The sequence below is a fragment of the Symphodus melops genome (assembly GCF_947650265.1).
Source record: "Symphodus melops genome assembly, chromosome: 19".
In the NCBI taxonomy this organism is placed as follows: Eukaryota; Metazoa; Chordata; class Actinopteri; order Labriformes; family Labridae; genus Symphodus; species Symphodus melops.
The window spans coordinates 22,036,108-22,062,227 of NC_136709.1; the positions used below are offsets into that span (position 1 = coordinate 22,036,108).

The window sequence follows — 26,120 nt, forward strand, 5'->3', positions numbered from 1 at the left end:
ACACACACACACACACACACACACACACACACACACACACACACACACACACACACACACACACACACAGCACGTTGTAAGGATGTGAGTCACACCTGTTTGCAGGCTCATTCAGCCCAATGAAAAGAACAGATGGTTAACATCGCTCGCTGCTTCATAGACGCAGAAAGTTGTGATTTGGTCGTTATTGTGCGGTTCACTGTTCCCACAGCACGAATATCTCTGAGCACACTAAAGGATGCTGCAGTGGAGTCTGGGAGGTTTGTTATTGATGGATCAGACCAAACTACATATTTACCAAAGGTTTTAAAATTCAGGGTTTTACATGGATTCCGGTTCCTGACCTGATTTCACTCGGAGCCAACAGATCCCGGTCTGTGGTCTCAGAGGAGGATCTGCTCCCTCAGACAAAGCTGCTATTGTGGCGCTGTGTGTACAGTAGGATTGAACCTGTAGCTGCATGCTGTTCATACACGGCCCTCTCCTGCCTTCTGTTCGTCTCTCGCCTTGATGTGACGAGCATGAAATATTGGGCTTTGTTGTGGCGCCTCGGCACATCCCTCTACAGTACATTAAAATATCTTCACTCAGCACCCTGTGGTTTCCAACACCCCAGCAGCCCCCCACAGCACCCCCCCCCCGCAACACTCACACCTTCCATAAAACATGCCACACATCTGCTGCACAGTCAGGAGTCATGCTCCACTCTGTAAACTCACCAGATGGGGAATTAAATAAGAGTTACAGTGCAAACCTTCAACGATGGGGAAACAGAGGAGCAACAAAAGTAAGTGAGCAGCGAGACGGAGGAGAGCGAGCCAAAAGGTCGTGACCTCCGCTTGATCTCTGCTGCCCGCCGTCTGAACACTGGATTATTAATCCTCTCTGCAGGCCGAGCTTTAAGAACAGAAGAGATTTAAACACAGAAGACTTCAGCTGACTCTGATGAACGTGTTCACTGTGGAAGTGTTCCTGACTTATTCTGGGAAAGATGAACTGACCATAATCCTGCGACTGGCTCACAACCACAGATCGTGTCCACGGTACCAGCGTGGTCTCCGTTCACACGCTGCTCTTTTCTCCAATCACCCCCCCCCCCCCCGACAGTAAAACTTATGACAGACTGTGTGTGTGGTGCTCACAGTCACAGACAGAGGAATGACCTACCTGTCAGCTCTCTGCCTTGGAAAGGATCCTCCGCGTCGGAGACTCGAGACCGCGCGGTGCCGTCACACTCGGGCGTCTGGTACCTGTGACACGATAAAGGGGGCGTGGCTTTGAGAGACAGAATCATAACTGAAGACTCAACCAGCAAAAAAGCTTTTCCTGTTTGTTCTTCCAGAACGATGTGACGCTGGACTGAAGACACTCAGAGTTGTTTCTGTGTTTATCTTTGCACGATTATTAATCTTTGTTTAAACGCTTATAAATGTGACGTGCACAAACTGATGCGTGGCATGACTCGTTTTCTCCTGGCGTTTCTACGGCTGCTTCTTGAACTGGATGGAAAACTGAGCATGTGTATCTGATTTAGCTTTAAAAACAGAATCAGGTTGTCATTTCACAGAGTGCAGGGCCACAGATCCGAGGTGGGACGTGTGCTGCACGTAGCTGTCCAGGGGAAAGAGAGTGAGTGACGTGAAATAATTGCTTCAAGGTTGTCTTTTAATATTTCTGAAACGCAGATGAGAATGATGTCAGGAGTTTCACATCCTGCAGATGAATTACAAACTGACCTCGGAACACAAAAGCCAACCTGTGTTTTGTTCAAAGCGTAAACTCGTCCCGCCTCGTGAAGAGAGAATAATGACGCCTCTTCAGCTCATCCATTTCACTGCTGCAAGCTGTCAGTCCTCTAAACATGGAAGCACTTTGTCCCGCTCTCTGTTTGAATATTCATGATGAAGATACTAACCAGGAATACTTCTGAAACCTTAGAGATGGGCATCATGAAGCGATCGCCTCGACCCCCCCCCCCCCCCGAGGGAAACGTAAACAGCAGCGAGCGCTCCGAGCTCCAACGTCAAACCAAACATTCAGTGTTTATGGTTGGATAAATAATATTCCTGTCTGGACTCCAGGCTAATTGTTTTGCCAAATGCAAAGACCAAGCAGATGCTTGGATCCTGCGCTCGAACCGGGGCGGCCATTTTTCTGATTTGAAATTGAAAGATTCTTTCGATGCAGAAAATTCACATTTGAACTGTAACGAGCCGTTTGAGTTTCAAACATTCAGTTTATCAGCGTCTGAAGTGGTTTGATTCAGCAGAGGGCGCTCGCAGCGTAACGTGACCATTTCATGCACTCAGTCAGGAAATGAAGGAGGAAACGCTACGGGGCGCCATTCTCTCTGCTGATTGGTGCAGAGCCACCAACACGTCAGCAGGTGATATCATACATAAAAAGAGAGCTGCACTTGGTCCTGATCCAAATGCTTCTCTTGATGGGCCGACCTTCGATCTGGCATCTGCTCGTTTCCTCCGACAGGCTGAAGAACTCGCTGGAGTCAAACTCGGGACTTTCAGTTCAGATGGTTGAAAAACAAAATGTAAACACGCGCATCCTTCATTAGCTTCAAACGTACGTGGGTCTGTCTGGTAGAGGACCCCGAAGGCGAGACTCGCATTAAGAGGCGTCACGACTCTGAGCGCCTCTAAAGCCCGCCCGACTCTGGAACAGGAACTGTGTTTGAAAAGCTGCTGCCTTTAGCACGGTTAGCTTCCTGTTCTGGGCGTCGGCTGATAAAAAGCTTACCTGGTGGAGGTTCCAGGAATGGGTCGTCCCGTGTCCACCAGAACACACCAGCAGTAGCCCGTGGACTGGTGGCACTGGACCGCTTTGTAAAGGCCTCCGGGCCCGCAGTCGGGGATGAAAACGGCCTCGCGAGGATTCTGCCGAGCATCGTCCAGCGCGCTCTGTCGCTCCTGGTCACAAGAGGGAACTTTCTCTAAAACCATGAGAGACACACTCAATACAGAGACGCAACAATCACAAACACACAACACCATCAGCTGTCACAGGAGGGCGCCGGAGAGGACGCACCTGCAGCCCGTGAGGCGCCACCAATCAGATGTTTCCTACATATTTAAAAAGAAGAGCAGCTTGTGTAACTATGGCAACAACACGAGCGCCTTCATCACCGCCACGTTTGATCACGCGAGTTTCCGTGAGATCTCGTGTCTCTGAATCTCCGCGCTGACGAGCGAGGCGAGCGGCCCGGCTGATTGGTCGAGTGTCTTCGGAGGAGAATCTGGAAAAGGTCAGTGACGTTTGAGACTTCGTGTCTGTGGCGTCCCTCTGTGGCGCCGTGCTCGGAGCACGCCACGCTCTCCCGTGTGTCCGCATGAAAACGTTCTGTCGAACCGCCATTTAACAAGGCGCCAGGTTGAGCAGCGCACCTGAGGTGTGTGTGTGTGTGTGTGTGTGTGTGTGTGTGTGTGTGTGTGTGTGTGTGTGTGTGTGTGTGTGTGTGTGTGTGTGTGTGTGTGTGTGTGTGTGTGTGTGTGTGTGTGTGTGTGTGTGTGTGTGTGTGTGTGTGTGTGTGTGTGTGTGTGTGTGTGTGTGTGTGTTCATGGCAGAGGAACTGTCTCTCCTGTGCAGACTCACTCTGAAGTGTTCTCGCTCACGTCCACATTATTGAGCTCTGTTTATTATACGGAGGTTCTGCTGGCGCCAGGCGAAAAGAAAATCCTTTTCATACATATAAATGGAAAAAGGCTGGACGCTGTGTCATGTAATCCTCTGTGTTTGGTGAGGAGGTGAAACCCAATCCACCACGTCTCTGCCTGCCTTGCATTTCTGCTCGATTTATTTCTTCTTTTTGTTTCTTTTTCAGTTTTATGTCCCGTCCTCTGGCAGCGAGCGAGCGGCGAGAAATGCAAACCTCTGGAAAACAAATGAAAAAACAGGAAGCCACACAAGGAGATGTCGGGAGCCGCTCTGACAATTAGTTTTTTCTTCTCCTGTGGCGAACTGATAAAAGATGGAGGACGACCGTCTGCTGACATCTCGCTTTAACTCCGCCCCCTCCTCCTGAGCCGGGTGGTGATTTTTATAAACCATCCTCTCTTCTTTATAATCAAGTTTTTAAACTCCTGAGCCTTTGTCCTTCATTCCTTCACTTTCCTTTTCTTCCTCTCTGCTTCCTTCTCCCCCCCCCCCCCCCCCCCCCCCCCCCCTTCACTCCACTTCAATGGCTTTCAGCTGTGGACTAATCACTGTCACATTGTCTCTTGCGGCTCTTCTCTGCAGTTAAAATAGCAGAACTGTTCGTAACTCTGTGAGTGGCTGTGTAGTAGGTGTGTTTATGACCTGAACCGGAGATGATGACGGCGAGCTACATCGACCGAACGGCGTTACTTTTCAACACGTGTTCGTTAGCATGTTTGGGTGCAACACGTGTTCGTTAGCATGTTTGGGTGCAACACGTTACTGTGTGAGAGTGAAACTCTGGTGCGTGCATCAAACATCATTAAGAGAAGGAACAAACGACATTCCACACTGAGCTGCACGACAGAGCGCTTCCCCCTCCTCCCAGCACACCAACAACACTGTGTCAAAGTCTGGCAGCAAAGCGTCTCTTTGAAAAATAGACTTTGCGTTGCTTTGCCTAAGAAAACACGTTTTCACAAACCCCACGCTCGCATCCCTCTAAATCATAATTATGGGCTCTGCAGGGACGAGCAGCCAGAGAGGAGGAGAGGAGGACTCAGGTTTTCCAGAAGGAAGAGAGAGAGAGAGAGGTCTCGCACCAACTCCTCCCTCCTCATGCACGCTCAGAGTCTCACACACACACACACACACACACACACACACACACACACACACACACACACACACACACTTCATCTGTGCCTCCTACGTGATGACATCTCCCCTCGGTCGGCCTTGTCGCTCGAAGTTGGAGGACAGCGGATGCTAATTGGAAACAGGAAGCTGGTGTTTCCTCAGAAGTTTCAAAGAGCTGTCACAGTGAATATCTCGTCCTCGACGCCGCCCTGACCGCAGCTTCCTCCGCCATCGAGGACGGAGAAACCTCGGATTACAATCAACTGTCTGTGCGCTCTTATTGTGTGGGAGCGAGCTCGACATCACCAGCACACACGGAGGGCTGACGTTCACATGTTCGAAAGATTCATACAAGCCTGTGGCTCGCCGGACAGACTCCGCCCCCTCGTCACCTGGACGTCTAACGGTGAACATATTAACAGCTGTGTTGACACCTTCATCTTGTTCTCGGCGTTCATGATGTGTGGAGCACGCCGTCCCAGGGCTGACTGACATGTATCTCTACCACCAAGCACGCCGTCTTTATGAACGTCTGAATCCTGATGGCGTTCTTTCTCTTACCTGGTTTCCTGGAGCTGGAGCTGTTCTGCTTGTTCTCCTTATAAACCAGCTGTTTGATCCACAGTGTCGGAGCAGTGATCTCTGCTGTGACAGGAAGACAGACGGAGACACGACTGAGACTTTCAAACAGACACCATCAGTATGGATCATTGTTTACACCATCAGCATGGATCACTGTTTACACCATCAGCATGGATCACTGTTTACACCATCAGTATGGATCACTGTTTACACCATCAGTATGGATCACTGTTTACACCATCAGTATGGATCACTGTTTACACCATCAGTATGGATCATTGTTTACACCATCAGTATGGATCATTGTTTACACCATCAGTATGGATCATTGTCTACACCATCAGTATGGATCATTGTCTACACCATCAGTATGGATCACTGTCTACACCATCAGTATGGATCACTGTCTACACCATCAGTATGGATCACTGTTTACACCATCAGTATGGATCACTGTTTACACCATCAGTATGGATCACTGTCTACACCATCAGTATGGATCACTGTCTACACCATCAGTATGGATCACTGTTTACACCATCAGCATGGATCACTGTTTACACCATCAGTATGGATCACTGTTTACACCATCAGTATGGATCATTGTTTACACCATCAGTATGGATCACTGTTTACACCATCAGTATGGATCATTGTTTACACCATCAGTATGGATCACTGTTTACACCATCAGCATGGATCATTGTTTACACCATCAGTATGGATCACTGTTTACACCATCAGTATGGATCATTGTTTACACCATCAGCAAACAATCAGTTGTTGTTTACATCTAATATTCAAACGCGTCCTAATTGGCTGACTAGTCCTCGCTCGTCGTGCTGAACATCGTATTATTCTTTTTCGACGTTGGCCCTCGATGCCGGTCAAATGTTGTGCTCTAACTGTGATGCAGCCCCCCACCACTAGTGGGCGCTGTAGCCATAGATGGGTTGAAGGTCTGGTAAACAGGCGGCTCTACTACCTGGATGTTAACGAGCACAGTGAAGCAGTGGGACTCGCGGTCAACAACAATGTAAAAGGAGAATTCTTCAGTCACTCCAGCTGCTGATAAAGGAAACTTTTCCTCCTTTTACAAATTAAAACCCGAAGTGGGAACGTCGACGGACGACGGTTACTGAGATGTAAAGCACACGTCATCAGAACAGGTGGAGGAGGACTTACCATCACCCTCAGGGGGGACGTGGGTCTCCATGGTGGGAGTGGGCTTGGAGCCATCGTCTGGGTTGAGGGTGAGAAAGAAACGGAAAGAGACTACCATTATTGAGGTTAATACAATCTACTCTCCAGAACTGTTGAATTGTTGGGATTTGCACATTGGCCCGGCCAAGAGAGATAGAAAAACAGAGAGAGAGAGAGAGAGAGAGAATCAAAACAAAAACAAATACGACCACCCACGTGTGGCTCTGCAACACACACACACACACACACACACATACACACACACACACACACACACACACACACACACACACACACACACACACAATAAACTGTGACGTTCTCACACCAACATCATCAAGCTGCACATTCAACACACACACACACACACACACACATGCATGCAGTCACATATGGAGACTAGCCCCGCCCCCATCAGACCCGCATGAGTGCAGTGCAGGTGTAGTTGATGTTGATGCAGACTAATCCAAACATGGAGGTGAGCAGTGTGTGACCTTCATCGCTCTCTTTGTCAAAATGATGCTGATTGGTTTAAAATCTCCCTCAGTGACCCTGGCGCTGGTCGTGCTGGGCTTTGTGGTGTTTGACGGTCTGACTAGCTTCAGCATCAGTGAGCTCAATACTCACCATACTCGCAGTGTCGTAGTGCCTGGAACACTCCTTAGGAAATCATTCATGAAAAGCAAACCCCAGAAAACTGGAGTCATGTTACAAACACTAAGATATAAAAAAAACAAAGAGGTGAGGTGGAGTTACTCTGTCGCCCTCGGACCGGGGCGAACCTCTCCCATGCACCCTTCTCTGTTTAAACCTTCAGGTCAGTTTTTGACCTTTTCTTACAGTAGTTCTCAATTACAGTTTGATCCACGTCTCGACTCTGAGCTACAAACTGTGAGGAGGAAAAACACAGTTATTGTAAGCAAGAACAACAAAAGCAGCCTCAGCGTGGCGCTCGCTCGGGGAAGCTGCCTTCTATAAATACATACAGGACCATGTGAATGCTAATGTCATGACCCTCTCCTCTCTGTCTGCTCAAACACGGACTTTGCACGCATCAAAATGGGACAGAATCAGGTCAAAAGACTTTCTCAACTCGTGTTGTTGTCTCTCACACAAATGGAAGCACTCACACACATGCGCACACAAAACCTGCCGCAGATCTCAACTCACCTTTTCTACCAGAGTTCGGTGGCCCGGCTGGTTTATCGGTTACTGACCCTGGAGAGAAAGAAAAAAACAGAACGTGTGCAAAGCAAGAGAGGAGAGCGAGGAGGCAGCTGAACCCTCCGAACACGGACGCGACGCTTTAAGTGACCTCACGAGGAGGAACCAGAAGAACCCGACCCCCACAGATCACCCGCTGACGTCTACACTGACAGACGCAGCGCTTTGATTAGTACTTGAATGGAAACATCAGCACCATGGTCACACTGTCTGATGCAGACCCGAGGGATCTGCACCATCTGTGGAACACTTTCATCAAAAGCACATTTCCCAACATCATCCCCGTTTGGTGCATGCAGGAAGTCGGTCTCATGCATGGATGCAAAGAGAGCAGGATGAGGAAGAAGACGAGCACAAAGACATTTTCAGGGAGGTCAACTTGAAGGAAATTTACTACCTGACAATCCACTTGTCCCAGCATGAGTTCCCATAAATTCACGGAAGTTTCCTGCAAATGTATGCGAGATGATTGATTTGGGTTATCGTGAAGAGGAGCGTGGGAGCATGTCAGAAAAGGTTATATGAGGTCAGCTGAGAGCGACGTGTATGACGGCCGTAAACACCTGAGTCAGCTCGTCATGAGCGACACAAAGGACGAATGGTTCCTCCCAAACTAACGTTCGTATCCGGAGAAGAGCTGCCTCCAGTTTGTCTTGTTGACAGAAAAAAAAGCCGTGTGGTTTTTCTGCTACGAATGGAAACTGTGTCATTTATCAGCTGAACTGGTCTCTGTACTGGAAACCAGCAGGTGCTGAGGGGAAACGGTACAGGTGGTTAGTAGCACGAGCGGGAAACGGAGGAAAGATGGCAGAATGAGATGAAGGCAGAGAGAGAGCGGCGTCCTCTGGCAGTGTTTGAAGCAGCTCCACGGGGGCACGCCGCCACTTTCACCACGCTAAATGTGCACCACATGCTTTAGAGCCCTGTGAATTATCATGGGAGGGAAAATGATGGTGATTATCATAAAGTGTTCCCATCCAGGACGAGCGAGCCCAGCCCGCTCTCTCTCTCTCTCTCTCTCTCTGGCCTGCTGACAGCAGTTAGACCGGGGAGGGGGGGGAGGGGGAGGGGCTTGAGAGGCCCCTGGATGTATGGCCATTGGCCTTCTCGTTGACCTTGCACCTGCTCTGAGCCACATGACGTTTCACACATGTGCACAAAGTAAAGCTCGACAGACGCAATTATACTGCAGCTGAAACGCTCTTCCACTCTTCATCGTCACGTCCTGAACGTTTAAACGTTGAAATGTTGGTACTCCAAAGATTCAAGACCTTTGTTGCCTTTTTAAGACGTCCGTCCCTGACATTTATTTCTGTTTTCTCCTGATGAGTAACTTCTGTTTTTGCTGGCCTTCCCACGTTAACGAGTTAACGAGTTAACGAGTTAACGAGAAGCAATTAAAATAAACTCGAAATCACTGGAGAAAAAAAAGTGAGAGAACGAGATAGAAGAGTTGATATCTAAATAAATCCTCTCAAAGCTTCTTTACCTAAGACATCCATACGAGAACATCACTTTCATAGCAGCATTTAATTAAGCTGGTTTTTTTGGATGTCACAGGAATCTTATTGGCTGACACCAAACTGTAACACCAGCATCATCCAATCAGAACACTTTGATATTTCAGAGAAGAGTCTCTGACTCTAAATGGTTGGCGTGCTGGTTTCCTGCCAGTACCTGAACACACCGGGGTCCTGTTGTGCACAGAAGAGCCACTCACTGGCTTCCCGTCGCTGGTGACGCACCAGCAGTAACCAGTCAGCGTATGGCACTGGACCTGCAGAGGCAGAGAGACACATGGAACCAGAACAACCAACAAGACGGATCAGAGTTGAACCAAGGTGAGTGTGAGGAGACCGACCTGGGCAAAGGTCCCGTCCTCGTTGCATTCTGGGACAAACATGGACTCCTGAGGTCTCCTGGCCTGATCCAAAGCCTGGTTTCTCTCAAAGCGACACTTGGACTGACCCCCGTCTGAAGCAGATTGGACAGGACAGTTTGGCAAACGCTGGGAACAAACACCCTGCTCGACTGTTGTTTTTGAACTAGCGCCACTCCTCAACATCACCGTGTTCACGCCGCTGTTCATTTGGTTAACAACCAAGACGAGGTGCCGACGAGCTAAAAGCAGATCTCTGCTGGCGATGTCACGGCCTCTTCAGGTGAAACAAAGCGCGACTTCATCCTTTGACCTTTTTCTTTCTAAATCAGCGTTTTCAGCGTCGAGTCGTCGAGCTTTTAAAGACACTAAAATAACACATTCCTCGACCCGGAGCGTTCCCGGGGCCGGAGGGCGGCTATGAGCGCCACGTTGTTGCAGTGCGTCATGTTCTGCTCAAAGTGGAAAGTGAGCTCTGATGAGCCAGCCAGACGACTCTCGGGACACTCGGCTGTGATTGGCTGAAACACAGAGTGTCACGGACGAGTGTGTTCGAATGTTCGTGCACACACACTCACAGCAGGCACTGCTGGCAAACACTCTGGATAAATACGAGTTAAATCAAGTTCTGTGTGGACCTGCGAGGACACAGACATGTCGTCTCCTCCAGAGAAAAGACGGACAGACGCAGAACTGTGAAGTCACAGAGTGATATACGGCTCGAGGTCTGAAGGGGACCAAAGACTAAAGAACTCTGTGAAGTGTGGAAGCTGCACGTGGCGTCTTCTTAAAGCTCGCGTTATGTTTGGTGCGTAGAAACGGGAGAGACCCTCCCACAGCGCTCCTGCAGCCACGTGTCCGATGTGTCCTTGAGCAAGACACTATATAACATGGAACAGGCTACGATATGTTCAATGTCTCCTCGGTCTCTGCTTCCTGTCCTCTCTCGACCAGCTGATTATTTGGAGATGTTCTGACGCGCTTGTTATGTAGAAATGATTATTGATTATAAATCAGGATTCGGAGAGGTGTCGAATCATTCCGGGGGAAAAGGAGGATCAGGCTTTAAGGTTTGTCAGTCCTGTCCCTGTTTGTTGGACCGTGAGGTGTCCCGGTTTACCTTTCAGCTCCAGGTCCGTCCCCTCCAATGCGGCCGTCGGCGCTGGAGCCATCGGCAAATCGATCTTCATCCGGTTTTTACCTGAGAGCAACGAAACAACGAGCACAGAGATGCATAAACGTTTCTGTTTGTGACAAGTCGAGGTCGGAACCCGGGTTCGATTCCAACCCGCACGTTCTTCTTCCCTTTCTCTCCTGATCTGACTCGATCGGCCAGAGACGAAGAAAACGTCCAAAACGAGTGAGAAGGACTGAAGTGATGTCATCAAACGAGTCGTAGGCCAGGGATCCAATCATATCGTGAGTTACCCTTCACTATCACCTTTAGCATGTTTTATTTTATTTACCACAATCATTTTGGTGAACGAACATTACGAGAACTCTGAGAGTCGACTCAGAGCAAAGGACACGCCCACCAGGAAGCTGCAAACAGCTGGCCAATCAGAGGAGCGTGTGCACATGGGGGGAGGGGCGTGGAAGCGTTTCAGGCAGAGGTCAGTATCCGACCCATCAAACAAAGACGTGAACGGCGCTCAGCTCTCACCTCGACACCGGCCGCGGTGTGCCAGCGTCAGGGCTTTGTCTTTGCAGCGCGCCCTCTGCAGCTCACAGCCCGTCTCGTAGCTCCGCCCATCCGAGCCGCACACCGGCTTCCCCTGCGTCCTTGAGCAGATGACCCCGCAGTGACTGTCTCGGTCTCCGATCAGCCACTGAAACACAGAAACAAGCACATGAAACTCGTAACAGCAAAGATACATCTGAAGGTTAGCGTGTTGACTTTCTTTCTGCTTTGAACAAAGGCCGCTTTCAGCTGGACGTGAGCGGACGCCAAGCTAAAGTACAAATTGGACTCACGGGTCACTTGTACCCGTTAACAGTTCTCGCTGGCTGCTGTGTGTTTCTGTCGGGCTCCCGTAATGAGGCTCGGCCGTTACAGGCTCAGTGAGTATCACAGGAGCCAAACCGTCTTCTCCTCGCCGCTCGTTCTGCTCATGATCTATTAGCGAGTGGATTCTGCTCGGCCGCTGGACGCCGGCCCTCTCTCTGACAGCAGTAATGGTTCTTGGCTTTGCAGCTGCTTTGAATGTATTTAAGGTCTAAAAGGATTTGAGGGGAGCACACGCTCTGCCAGGAAGATGGAGCTGTGAGTGAGGAGAGAGAGAGGGCGAGCGAGGTGTGCGTTGAGCAGCAGCAGAGTCCTCGAGCCGAGCAGCGTGCCAGAGCCAACTGTTGTTGAAAATGTTTCAAATATTTGAACAAACACAAAGAGCGCTTCATCCGTCTTATCTTGAAACTCAGGATTGGGCTGTGAGGCAGCGTCAGCACCTGTTCGACAAGAGATTCATCACAACAAGGAACGTCTGTCCTCTCGAGCGGCGAGCGGCGTGTTCGCCACGCAGGAGAGCTCGTTAGAGGCAGGTATGGAAAATGAGACGGCACACTTTCCCCCCGCTCACCTGCCAACTCGTATCAGAGCCTTACATGTACACAGTTTCCTTCCTCGTCCCGACTCTGAAGAAAGTTGTATTTTGAACAACACGTTCATGTTGCCTGGAGACGGATTTCCTCCCAACATATAAAGAGTGATCCGACAGGCCCGAGCAGAGTGTGGACGGTAACCGAGCCAAGCGCCTGACGTCACCATGAGCTGCAGCACTTTTCTTCTGACCTGCTCTTCAAATATTCCTCTTTTTGTTTTCACTGCTGAAGCTGAGCGGCTTCACGTCGGCCAATCACAAGAAAGACAGAAGAGTAAAATACAACGTCCAATGAAATCTCATTTCATCGAGCTCAGACTTTTTTTTTGTTCTGGTTCCGGAAGTAAATGTCCTCATTCAAATCCCTCGTTGACATTTTACAAAACCCTGATACCAAGGCGCGTTACCATGACAACCAGCTACCCCCAATACTCGCGATTACAGTACGTTTGATTCGACGGCGACTCTTCCAGAGTGGAGGAACTACAAATCCCACGTCTGATCAAAGGATCACAGCGTGTCCAAAACTGCCTGCGAGTGACGAAGCACGGAGCTGGGCGCCATTTTCACCCGTCTATAGTTTCCTCCTCTAAACGCCATCGACTGTGGAGCTAACGCTGCTTTCATAACATCCACGTCATGATTGACATGTTGACCTTTGACCTTTCTCAGCACCACACTTCCCTTTTTCAGTCTTCAAAATAAAAGCACGAGATGCCAAACTCTTTGTAAGAGGAAATTCACAGAACAAAGAATGAAATATTTTAAGGGGCGCGGCGAGCGTGCAATCATCACGCCGTTAGCGTGGCTAAAGAAAGCTCAGCTCAGTGTGTTTCTACAAATCCAGAGCTGCGGTGAGGAAAAGCAACACGGGTCAGAACATCATGGATTTACAGTCTTTTGTGGTTTTGAAGTCAGCAGAGATTTTGTGCCAGTCCTGACAGTCCTGAACATTAATTTCTTAATCACAGCCGTTAAATCGAGTCCATCTGGTCTCAGGTCTGTCTCTGAGCTCTCTGGTCTCAGGTCTTGTCTCTGAGCTCTCTGGTCTCAGGTCTTGTCTCTGAGCTCTCTGGTCTCAGGTCTGTCTCTGAGCTCTCTGGTCTCAGGTCTGTCTCTGAGCTCTCTGGTCTCAGGTCTGTCTCTGAGCTCTCTGGTCTCAGGTCTTGTCTCTGAGCTCTCTGGTCTCAGGTCTTGTCTCTGAGCTCTCTGGTCTCAGGTCTGTCTCTGAGCTCTCTGGTCTCAGGTCTTGTCTCTGAGCTCTCTGGTCTCAGGTCTGTCCCTTTAAAACCCTCGTGCAGCAACAGTTTAAACATGGTGACACAAATCCAGCTCAGTGAGTCCAGAACCAGGCGAGGCGGTTTAACGTGAGCTCAGCGTTGGAGAATATCAGCTGTCAGCGCGTCTTAAAGAAAAACAACATCATGCCGTGTTCCTGTTGGAGAGAAAGAGCAGAGAGGAAAACATCGTCCTCATCCTCTTGGCTTCGCTGAGAGGCGTCGGATCTGTTTTCCCTCCTCAAACTAAAGAAGCATTTGTCTCTTTTCTTATTCGTCTCATTATTTATTTGAAGACTAAAAACAGGGGAGCCAGAGCGGAAAGCCGTCTGAATCCACAGCCAGCGAGTATAAAACAGTGATTTAAGTCTGTGCGGCCTCTCCTCCAGGTTCTGGACTCTGCCCACAGACTGACCCGTCTCCCCCGTCCCTGACTCACAGCTCTAATGGATGCGGCCCCTCTGCCTGTGCTGTCATAATAAAGCCGTAAATCCAGGGTTTGAGACGGCATTGTCCTGTAAGTGGAAATAAACACTCCGACCGACTCTCCCACACGGACAGTTTTCTTAGTCATAGCGTCCCACCCACAGAGTCCTGCCCCGTAAACCAGAGACTCAGCAGAGCCAAAGACAGTTCAGACCGTCACTGTCCTGTCCTCCCATTTAAACTGGAGGACAGATCCATCACTGAGGACACTGAGGACCACTATCTACAGAGAGACACTGAGGACCACTATCTACAGAGAGACACTGAGGACCACTATCTACAGAGAGACACTGAGGACCACTATCTACAGAGAGACACTGAGGACCACTATCTACAGAGAGACACTGAGGACCACTATCTACAGGGAGACACTGAGGACCACTATCTACAGGGAGACTGAAGGGACAAAATAAATACAGAGACACTGAGGACCACTATCTACAGGGAGACTGAAGGGACAAAATAAATACAGAGACACTGAGGACTACTATCTACAGAGAGACACTGAGGACCACTATCTCCAGGGAGACACTGAGGACCACTATCTACAGAGAGACACTGAGGACCACTATCTCCAGGGAGACACTGAGGACCACTATCTACAGAGAGACACTGAGGACCACTATCTACAGAGAGACTGAAGGGACAAAATAAATACAGAGACACTTTGCTTCCTGTCTCCCGTCAAATCAAAAACGACCAAAAATGTTGAAAAGAGATCGATCTCTGTTTTCACACCTTCATCTATTTCTAATGAACCGAACACGAAGGGTTAAAAAGGCGGGGTTAGAGGCGCTGGTCGACACATGTCTGTATGCTAAGCTAAGTGCTTAGCGTCTCCTCGTGCAGTGAGGAGGAGGTCAGACTGTTCCTGCTAACGGCGCCTGGCAGGTCACTGATGAAAGCCTCGTGCCTTGTGATTGGATGAGATTTATATGAAATGTTATAACAATCATGATGTCATAACATGAAATAGCTTTTGCTCGCCACACTTGCCAAAGAACTAAGCAGAAACATGTAAATGAGAGAGAGCGCAGCGAGCCCCCCCGGGGGGGGGGGGGGGGGGGGGGGGGGGGGATCAGATATCAGACGCTGAACTGAAGCCAATCTAATCTCATGTGCTGACTCAGACTCTGCGCTGTGTCACATCTCGCCCGTCTCTGCTCGCTCGCCACCGCCGAGAACTGAACCGAGCACGGATGACTTGGTGTTTAAAAAGCAGCTCAGGGGGAGGTTTGTCTTTTGACTGCAGACGCTCAGCGGAGACACTTCTGTGTGGTTTCCAATCTGAAGCGTCCTGATGTGGGAAGCCCCGCCCATGTGGGACCGTGTGAGGTTAACACGGGGCCGGCTCGGATCAGCGCTCTCACTGCCATGAACATTTAATCATTTATCCAACCACAATCAGTTCTGAAATAAATTATGATACTTCAAAAAAGAAAAGATGATAAAAGTGTGAGCCAAAGAGAGAGAGGACATCAACAAACACTGATGCTGCATTCAGGGACTCTGATGCTGCATTCAGGGACTCTGATGCTGCATTCAGGGACTCTGATGCTGCATTCAGGGACTCTGATGCTGCATTCAGGGACACTGATGCTGCATTCAGGGACTCTGATGCTGCATTCAGGGACACTGATGCTGCATTCAGGGACTCTGATGCTGCATTCAGGGACTCGTTTGGAGGTCGTTCTTTCGCCTTTCAGTTCAGAAAGTCTGAATGAGTTCCTTTCAGCATCCTCAGCTTCTCCAGCACGAGGGACAGAAGCTGGCGTTATCTCCTGAGGAGAAACAGCCCTGCTGGGGGGGGAGGGGTTCGACCCCCCCCCCCCGACACCCCCGGCCCCCGACACCCCCCCCCCCCGTTATCAAAAGCAAACAAACCGCTCTGAATCCAAGAGATCAACATCGAACAGATGGAGCTGAATATGTCGAGTAACACGCTGCCCAAAATACACCGATGACCCGGAGCTGTGAGGACAAGATCTCGCTCACGCTCACGCTCACGCTCACGTCCTCGCCCTCGCCCACGCGCTCGTCCTCGCCCTGCAACACGTCTGAGCATCAGAGATTTAAAGAAACGCCAAAGCACCCAGTAACAGAACGGGTACACGCCACCGGAGAACCGGGCTGATTGGACCGTTCTAAAGAGGATCCTGAGCTGCTGTGTGGGGGAACCCCAAGGTCAAGCCCGAGGTCAAGCCCGAGGTCAAGCCCGAGCCGATGCGAACAAAGTGAAGAGGTCGTGTTCACGCCATCACGTTTCATATTTCTGTCTTTTTTAAAGGTTTATCTATTAATTAATAACATGCAGGAAAGGAGTCACAGCTCGGATTCAAACCCGGGCCGCAGCCTCTGCACACGCGGGCCGCACACTAACCGTCTCGTATGACTGAGAGACAGTTTGGGCTGAATGTGTTAATGTGAGTTTAACTGCAGCTCAGAGGATCAACAGAGAGAAGCAGCTGAAGGTGAAACACGCTGCGGGGTCAGAGGAGTCCGGGAAACAATGAGCGCTGAGATCTCCCATTTAACGAGCCAAAGTCCTCCTCCACACACACACACACACACACACACACACACACACACACACACACACACACACACACACACACACACACACACACACACACACACACACACACACACACACACACACACACACACAGCCCTGAGCTCTCTCTCCTACACTCATAAAAGAAGTGAAATGAAACCCTCATTGTGCAACATTACAGCATTAGCTGTGTTTCTAACTGGCAGTCTGAGCAGTGGAAACAAAGAAGAACCAACACGAGTCCAACAGAACCATTTCACTGTTTGCACGCTGAACGTGCAGAGAGAGAGAGAGAAAGGTGAATCAGAACGAAGGTCGTAAACAAACAAAAATCTAACACGCACCTCCCAGCTGTGTTCTCACGACAAACAGACCTCAGCAGCCTCACAGGCTCCGCCCCCTTTGTTCTGCTCCAGGGTTTGATTGACAGCTGCCACAAACCCACCACCCACTTTACAAACAGACGCTGATGATGAGGTCATGCTGAGGTCATGATGAGGTCATGCACGGCTCGTCTGCAGCGCTGACCACGATGTGACTTCCCCTCATGATGGAATCAGACCTGCGCTCTCTGTGGTGATCAGATCACATGACCTGTGGTCAGATCACATGACCTGTGGTCAGATCACATGACCTGTGGTCAGATCACATGACCTGCGCTCTCTGTGGTGATCAGATCACATGACCTGTGGTCAGATCACATGACCTGCGCTCTCTATGGCGGTCAGATCACATGACCTGCGCTCTCTATGGCGATCAGATCACATGACCTGCGCTCTCTATGGCGGTCAGATCACATGACCTGCGCTCTCTATGGCGATCAGATCACATGACCTGCGCTCTCTATGGCGGTCAGATCACATGACCTGTGGTCAGATCACATGACCTGCACTCTCTATGGTGGTCAGATCACATGACCTGCACTCTCTATGGTGGTCAGATCACATGACCTGCGCTCTCTATGGTGGTCAGATCACATGACCTGCGCTCTCTATGGCGGTCAGATCACATGACCTGCGCTCTATATGGCGGTCAGATCACATGACCTGCGCTCTCTATGGCGGTCAGATCACATGACCTGCGCTCTCTATGGCGGTCAGATCACATGACCTGCGCTCTCTATGGCGGTCAGATCACATGACCTGTGGTCAGATCACATGACCTGTGGTCAGATCACATGACCTGCACTCTCTATGGTGGTCAGATCACATGACCTGCGCTCTCTATGGTGGTCAGATCACATGACCTGCGCTCTCTATGGCGGTCAGATCACATGACCTGCGCTCTCTATGGCGGTCAGATCACATGACCTGCGCTCTCTATGGCGGTCAGATCACATGACCTGCGCTCTCTATGGCGGTCAAATCACATGACCTGCGCTCTCTATGGCGGTCAGATCACATGCTCCCCCTGCAGGACGGCGTGCACAGAAACATGCACCTCCTGCCCAGCCAACACGTGGACGAGTCAAACGGAGGAAACGATCTAACCACAGACGTAACGAGCCAATGAAAGTTGCCCACCAAAGTCAGGCTAATTGCGTGCTGTCGTGTGGTTTTAACGGGCGCCGGTAATCACTTGAGTCGGGTAATTGGCATTAAGTTTTAAGGAAATGTGTCGGGTTAGTGGATGGCATCCCTCACGCTGTTTCCATGAACGCACTCTACTTAAGCGTGTAATAAAAAAAAGTGGAGGAAATAAAACAGAGCTGTAAGAAAAGCCGTCTCCTCCCTCCGCCTCCTTTTTAATGTCTCTTTGTTTTTCACCTTGATGACACCTGGCTCTGATATCCCGTCGTTAACCCTTTCAAGCCCAGTGCGTGCACGAGGAGCTTCAAAGCGCGTGCGTCTCTGGTGATCCTCCGTGTGCTCATGTCGTGTTTACGTGGATTCAGGTGCCGTCAACACTCAGAAGTCCGCTCGCTGTGTTGGACCCGTTTTAAAATAGATGGAAACATAAACAACCAAGATTAAGATTTATTTTGGGCCTTTTTTTTTTTGGCTTTACAGGAGAGACGGGACAGAACCAGGAAGGGGGGGCGGGGGAGGAGCCACAGGCGGGACCCGAACTTGGACCGCCCATCTCGAGGAGCACAGCCTCCACTCACGTGGGCCCTCACACCAACCAACACGCCGCCAGCGCCCCAACACGCCGCCAGCGCCCCAACACGCCGCCAGCGCCCCAACACGCCGCCAGCGCCCCAACACGCCGCCAGCGCCCCAACACGCCAAGATGATGAGGTCGGGTGAAACAATTTTCTCTCACAGGTTAAAAAATCAGTCAGAGCCGACTCGTCAACGCGACCAATCAGCTCTGAGCAGGAAGAGAAAACGCTCAATCTTCACTTCAATTCATCATGACACACACACACACACACACACACACACACACACACACACACACACACACACACTGCACTCACGCATGTCCACAGGTCCTCTGTGCGTGTGTGCGTGTGCGTGTGTGTGTGTGTGTGCGTGTGCGTGTGCGTGTGCGTGTGCGTGTGCGTGTGTGTGTGTGTGTGTGTGTGCGTGTGCGTGTGCGTGTGCGTGTGTGTGTGTGTGTGTGTGTGCCTGCAGCAGGTTCAATCAACAGGCCGAAGGACTCGTTCGTATTGCATGAAGTTGTGTGATGAATTCTGAAGGTTTCTAACTATAAGTGATTCCCCCCCCCCTCGCCCCCCCCCCCCCCCCCCCCCCCCCCCCCCCCCCCCCTCCCTTATTGTTATGAGGTCCAGCAGATTGAACACATCTGACACAGATTTGAATCACAGCATGCTTAAATCAGATTTCCTCTGTAGTTCACGGTCAGGAGATTAAAAGTGAGATTAATAAGAAGTATGACTTCCTTATGTGACTTTTGAAGTGGTTTAAAGAAATCATAATGAAAGTGTGAGTACGGGGGCGGGCGGGGGGGGGGGGGACACGCCTTCTTCCTTTTCGGAAACGGCTCTAAATCTCATTAACAACATTCCTTGTTTTTCACTAATGCTACATCCTGGCTACAGAACAGTCAGCTGTCTCTGCTGTTCCCAGGACGTGTGTGTCTGTAGCACGCCGTTACAGAGACCACACACTCTCCGCTATCAAAGGAAACGATTAAATGAGCGCGGGCTAATCTGCTGAGCTACTTTGATAGGAAACAGGAAGTGTTCCTGCCGTCCCGATGATCTGAAGGATTACACAGAGCCGGCGAGCCCAAGCCAACGCATGTCACCGCCGTTCTGCGCTCACACGGAGCAAGTTCCAGCGGTGGACCAGACTCTCACGTGAATGCAAACACGCCCCCACGAACGGCGCCGAGTGAAGTCGTACCTGCAGCTCGCTGCTCTGACATCATGACTTCATTACTGCCCAGAAACGAAGCGTGAAATGCTGATTACTCAGCTATCAGAGGGGATCGACAGATGTGAGCGATTTGATTGGTCCCTGATGCAGTCAGTCTCAAAGACATCTGTACGTGTCACGTTTAATCAGAGTCAGGCATTGGCCCGTTGAACGCTGAAGTTTAAAGGACGTTTTCAGGAAAAGAAAATCTATTTGTTGACATTTTAATGGACTTCTGTTGTTAAGTTGTCATTGAGATTTCCCAGCATGCCTCATTCCAGTCAGCTCGTCTCTTTTCTTCTGCTTCAGTTTCCCAGCAGAACGAGTCCAGCTGAGTCGAGTCAACGCTGAGATCTGGAACACAATTTCACGGTGATCCGTCCAACACGTGTCCGGACGTTTCACTGAAATCCCATGATGTCAGTCTCAGTTTGGCTCAGGAGGAAAAGTCTCCAGATTACCCAGAAGGCTTCAACCAATCAGCAGGCAACCAGCCGTGTACATTTAAACCAATGAGACGTCTTCCTGATGGTACTACAGCTCAATGTCTGCACAGATATTACTCCATCCAGCAGCGTGTTTCCTAAAGAATAAATCTCCATCTTGGATTTGATCATCAGTCATGATGTCATAACCATCGCAGGCAGACCGACCACGAGCCGTCAGAGCGTGAAGCGATGGTTTATACTCCTGTCGTCTCGTTTAAGAGCAACACGGTTCATTCACGACATCGGGGAAAGAACTACACTTCCCACGATCATCGTGTCAGCGACGTCTCTGATTGGTGGAGCTGGCACCTCTCGGCTAGCAGGCTAGCTAGTTGGTCAGCTACCACTTATAAACACGAGGACGACTGAAGTCCCAATTAAGAAGAAGAGGTATCACTCGCAATGGATTGTGGGATCTGTAGTTCCTTGACTCGGGACACAGAAAAGATGTCGTCCAGGTGTTACTGATGCCAAGGGACCAATCAGAGTGCTCGCTCCGCTTTAAGTGAAACCTGCACGTGGAAGCACAGACGCATTTATGTCCGTCTCTCTACCGCGTCCTCTGACTTCAGACTTCAGGAACAGAACGCTCCTTCTAACCTCCATCCAAACGTGAAGAGCCGGCGTGTCGAGGCGTTCACGTCCTGCTCTCAGACTATCATGTGAATGTTGCTTCTCCAACAGTTGAAATATTTCTGTGATAATCTGATATTTTCAGTGTTTATTAAAAGTACGAGTTAGTAACTCATTTATAATCATCAGACGGTCGTGACCTCCAGAAGTCGGAGAACAAAGAGCAGCATCATGAATGTTTCTGCATCCATATTCACAATCACACCACTTCCAAACAAAACCAGCCCAGACCTCAAACTTCATCAGCAGAGACTTAATCACAAACGGCTGCTGAACCAAAAGTCGAGTTAATCTGAAAGGTTTGTATTTCATGACTTCTCCTCGCAGACGGCGATGATGCCAAACTATGACCTTATCACTCTGCCAGGAATCTCTCCCCCATAAACACTGAACGGAGAAATGAGCGCAGCACATCTGCGTGATTATCGTCCGCAGCTCGTCTTCGTTTGGGAAACTCGACCTTCCTGTATCTCTCTCGCCAAATTTATGAGCGCTATAAAAATGCTTCGTCAAAAAGGAAAGAAAAAAGGCGTCGGCCATTAAATGAAATCCACAAACACACGAGCTCTCCGACAACACAGAATATCTTCACTTCAACGCTTCATAGAAACAGCTACCTGCATTTAGTCTGTTCACCAGCAGGGGGCGACTCGTACAAGTTTAACAAATGGACTTTAGCTTCTCTTTCGGGACGCTCAGAGCGACTTACTTCACGGTTAGTTAAACGACATTTAGATTCACAGAAGTGGAACGCAAACTACGACGCAGCTGGAGTGATGATGTCATCCATTGGCTGTTTTTAAGGGCTGTGATTGGAGACTATTCATGGCGGTTTCCATGTCAAGTGGACACTGGAGGAACTACACTTTATCAAACACTTCAGAGATGTCATTCTTCTGCTCTCTCGTATCTGTGGCTGTCTGTATTATTACTTATTGATTATTATTATTTATTGATTATTATTATTTATTGATGCGTCCCACGAACGCTACTTTTCCTTTTGTTCTCCTGTTTGAGCTGTAAGCTCAGTAAGCTCAGCGGTGTAAACTTGTCCTGCAGATAAACATTCAGAACAAAGCAGCTCGTTGGGAAGGATCAGAATCGGATGTTTTTATTCTGATCATTGGGATCAATAAAGTATCTATTAAAACCTTTGACAGCGTCTGAAAGCAGGAAGTTTGTTTCAGACGCTGCTCTCAGTGAAGCCTTTCACCCCTCCACCTGATCTGAACGCTTCTGGAGCGCTCTCATTTGAACAGCTGTCCAAAGCACGGACAAACACATTCCCAACACATAGCGGGAATGTTTGAGATTCCTTAAAGTCGCCTCCATTTGTTGCATTTCTTCATCGTTTTATTGTGCGTGACGCCTGTTGGCTGCACAATGAAAACAACACCGAGGAGATGATGACTTTTTAAGATGAAGACGATTGTGACCATAAACACAGGACGGACTTCTGTAAACGCCACCTCTCTCCTGGCTTCTATCCAGGGTCCAGAGTCCAGGGTCCAGGGTCCAGAGTCCAGGGTCCAGGGTCCAGGGTCCAGGGTCCAGAGTCCAGAGTCCAGAGTCCAGGGTCCAGGGTCCAGGGTCCAGGGTCCAGAGTCCAGAGTCCAGAGTCCAGAGTCTCAAACGTCCTCCTGATGTCTGACGTTCCCAAAACGCCGTTTGACTAAACAAACGTGTGAAATGATTCTTTGCTCCTTTAAGGACGGAATAAATGAAGCTTCGTTCCTCTGACACACACACACACACACACACACACACACACACACACACACACACACACACCGCCTGCATCAACACGTGCAGACCGCTCACACCTGCACTGAAGCTGTGATCGACCTCACACCAATAAAAACGTCTCTCGTGCTTTTGAAGCTGGAGGTGTGCAGAGCTGCTCCGTCGCTCAGGCTGTTTGTTTGTTTGACTTAATGAGTCCTCACAGATGCTTCATCTCAGCATCGCGTCCACCTCTGGCTCCATGCAGGGGGATTAGGTGCAGAGTGGATGTTAAAGAGCAGAAACAGCAGAGTGAGGGAGGTGGTCTTCTTCAGGTGATGATTTTTGATACGTTTCAGGGCGTTTGATTATCTGCCTCCTTCCTTTTGTTTTAGATTTAAGCCCACAGAAGGTTTGTCAGAAACAGAAACATTGGACCTGCCTCGTCTTCCATCCGTCTGAAGGGACTCCAGAGACGTCAGATGAACGAGCACCTGATAGTGTGCTTATAACTAAGACCACACAGTCTGAGAATAATGTGCCGTGTGCATTGTATGTGTGTCAGATAGAAGAAGTGATCCATAAGCTCGAACTCATCGGCTGCTCATGTTATTTAACACCTGTGTTTGTAACACGTCAGCTCCACAATCCAAAATAAATCCAAAACGCCTCGCGCAAGTTAGCATTAGCTAGCATTAGCTTCATCTGACTGCGTCTAAACCGTTTGAAAGCATGAACATGACACGCAGACCTCCAGCCAATGGGAGCAAAGTTCACATGCTGAGAGAAGGTTTGTGCCTGGAGAGGGAGACGAGTCTGTTTCACCAACACGACGGCCTGATGCCTCGATCCTCGTCCCTCTGAGCCGTGCTGCCGCTCCACATCTGGCTCAAACAAGAAAAGGAGACTACAAAGTTTCTCCCTCCAGAGTGGGGGGGGGGGGGGGGGGGGGGGTACGTCTGACCTGCATGAACACCAACCAATCACAAGGCCAGAAGTGAGAGGCGCTGATGCTCACATGGACTCGTCTTATGCACCGATAAGAAGAGGTGGACGTCGTAGCGCCTCGAGGGAACAGCAGCCCTGATGTCCAGGCAGGAGGGGGTGTGAGCTCTACAGCAGCTGTGATGTCACAAACGTGTACGGAGGTGTGAGCGAGGAGGTGTGAGCGAGGAGGTGTGAGCGAGGAGCAGTGATGGAGGAGCAGTGATGGAGGAGCGCTCGGTTTCACAGGGATTAAGTCGATAGAGATGCTGCGACGGTTCAGCGAACCTCAGCCAAGTTTTCAGCACATTTTGCCAACTCTGCTGAAAAGCTTTTGTCTCTAAACGTTCAACTTTCCCCGGGCGAAGAAGCGGCCTTGTGTTCAAATCGACGTCGGCCGGTCTTTGGAGTCCTTCCAGCGTGGTTTTGAGGGTTTCCTAAGGCCGGGGGTGATAGAGTTTCTCAGCCTGCAGAGGAGCATGAAATCCTTTAACTGAAGCTCAGACAGGAAGAGAGAGGAGCAGCAGCTTTTACCACAGCGAGGCAGGAGAAGAAGAAGAATCACCTTTCTTCCGATTAGTTTAACCTCACAGCACCTCGAGTCTGATCCTCTGTGGCGAGCCACAAACATCACAACCAGACAAGTCCCGGCAACATGCTCTGTTTTAACAAAGAAGGGATTACGCAAAGACAAAACTGTGACCCTCTGCATGAAGCCGTGTGTGTGTGTGTGTGTGTGTGTGTGTGTGTGTGTGTGTGTGTGTGTGTGTGTGCGCGTGTGTGTGTGTCGAGGTGGGGGGGTTCAAAGATGTTGAGAAATAGTTCCAGTATGTGAGCGAGTTAAACATATTCCTCCTTCTCCCCCCCCCCCCCCCCCCCCCCCCCCCCCAGTCATCCTCCCCTCCTCTGACCACAAATATTACACAGCATCTGTGAAACAATGCTGCGCCCCATCACTTACCCCCTCTCACTCCGCCTGGACAGACCGACAGCGCCAACATGTCCAGCGAGGGGAGGGGGGGGGGGCATATAGTGTGCAAGAAGGAGAGTTTAAAAACACAGATGTGTTCGGGGTCAGAGCAGGGATGCTGACCCTCAGACCATCAGCTCACACACCATGAACATTCAGCATCTTGTTTTATTTGAATCACTGGAAGTTAAAGCTGCAGTGAGTCAAAGCAGCTGATTACTGAGGAGTCCTTCAACATTTCAACCTTTATACCTCCTTTAGAAACATCCCCACTCATTCAGCACGAGCTGTCTGTGCTTGACTTGATCAAAAGTGATTATTTATTCACGTCTCTGTCTGACACTCGGACCTTCAGCTGTTGACTTCATTGATCTCTCTGTTCCTAAAGTTTCAATGTGTTTCTACATCTCTGCAGAGTCACGCTGAACAAAGTGCTGCTGAACAGACTTCATTCCGCCTCGTCTCCTCTATTCAAAGTGTAATCCTCCATAGAAGGAGAGAGTGAGTCAACACACACACACACACACACACACACGCAGGTATTCACTCACCCGGGAGCCAGGCTTCTGTGCGGAGACCTGCGGCAGGTAAGGCGCCATGAAGTGAGAAAAGGTGACGATGAGGAGACTTGGCAATAACATAATTGATGATCGATCCGCGCTGCAGCTCGAGTCTGAGTGTCCGTGTGTCCCACTGAGGAGCTGCAGGTCCAATCAAAGAGCTCGCTCCACAAAGCTTCTCCTGTCACTGGTTTCCTCTTGTCTGCGTCTCTGAGGACTATTCACATAGTGCCGCGCGCGAGGGATGAGAGCTCATGACGCGGCGGTGACCATGGTGATTCAGGTTTTTATCCACTGCGGGACGATCAGCTGGTCATGTCTGCTGCCACAGGTTGAATCGCGCAGGATCCATTGCAACTTCATTTAAAAGCAGAGGAGGGGAGAAGGAACCTTGACTGACGCTCTGACCGTCCAATAGCATGAAAGGGAGGGCGTTAAAGCCACGCCCACTTTTAACCGATGCCCTTTCGAGCAGAGGAGAGAAGTGTGGTCAGTCAGAGCAGAGGAGTTGGAGGCTCAGCAGCTGCAGGGACACTCAGTGTGTCTTTATGCAGAGACACAATGGCCGAGTGATTGTGAAGTCAAACCTTCGGTTCTCGGCCCCTTTCAGAGACACAGAAAGGTCTAAAAGAGGCCCGTGGGCTCACAAAGGAGAACAGCAGGGTGTGTGTGTGTGTGTGTGTGTGTGTGTGTGTGTGTGTGTGTGTGTGTGTGTGTGTGTGTGTGTGTGTGGCTCATTGTAGGTTCTCTGGAGGACTGAAGCAGCTGATGATTCTAGAAGAAGAACTCAGAGATAAATAAAATGACAGAAGCTGATTTTCTGATTTCAGCCTCCTTCAGGTTTCTT

General features: G+C 49.9%; 1 protein-coding gene across 1 annotated transcript; it reads right to left on the minus strand.

Moving 5' to 3' along the window:
• Positions 1–1,144: 1,144 nt before the first annotated feature.
• On the minus strand, positions 1,145–25,782 carry smoc1 (SPARC related modular calcium binding 1; the record flags this gene model as incomplete). The annotated part of the gene is made up of 11 exons (XM_079369295.1): positions 25,265–25,782; positions 11,340–11,505; positions 10,797–10,877; positions 9,659–9,771; positions 9,475–9,574; positions 8,195–8,245; positions 7,744–7,791; positions 6,556–6,612; positions 5,350–5,433; positions 2,755–2,947; positions 1,145–1,250 (listed from the first exon to the last, which is right to left on the minus strand). Exons 1-11 carry the CDS (start codon positions 25,352–25,354, stop codon positions 1,145–1,147), a joined length of 1,089 nt encoding a protein of 362 aa, XP_079225421.1. The 5' UTR covers positions 25,355–25,782.
• Positions 25,783–26,120: the final 338 nt, after the last annotated feature.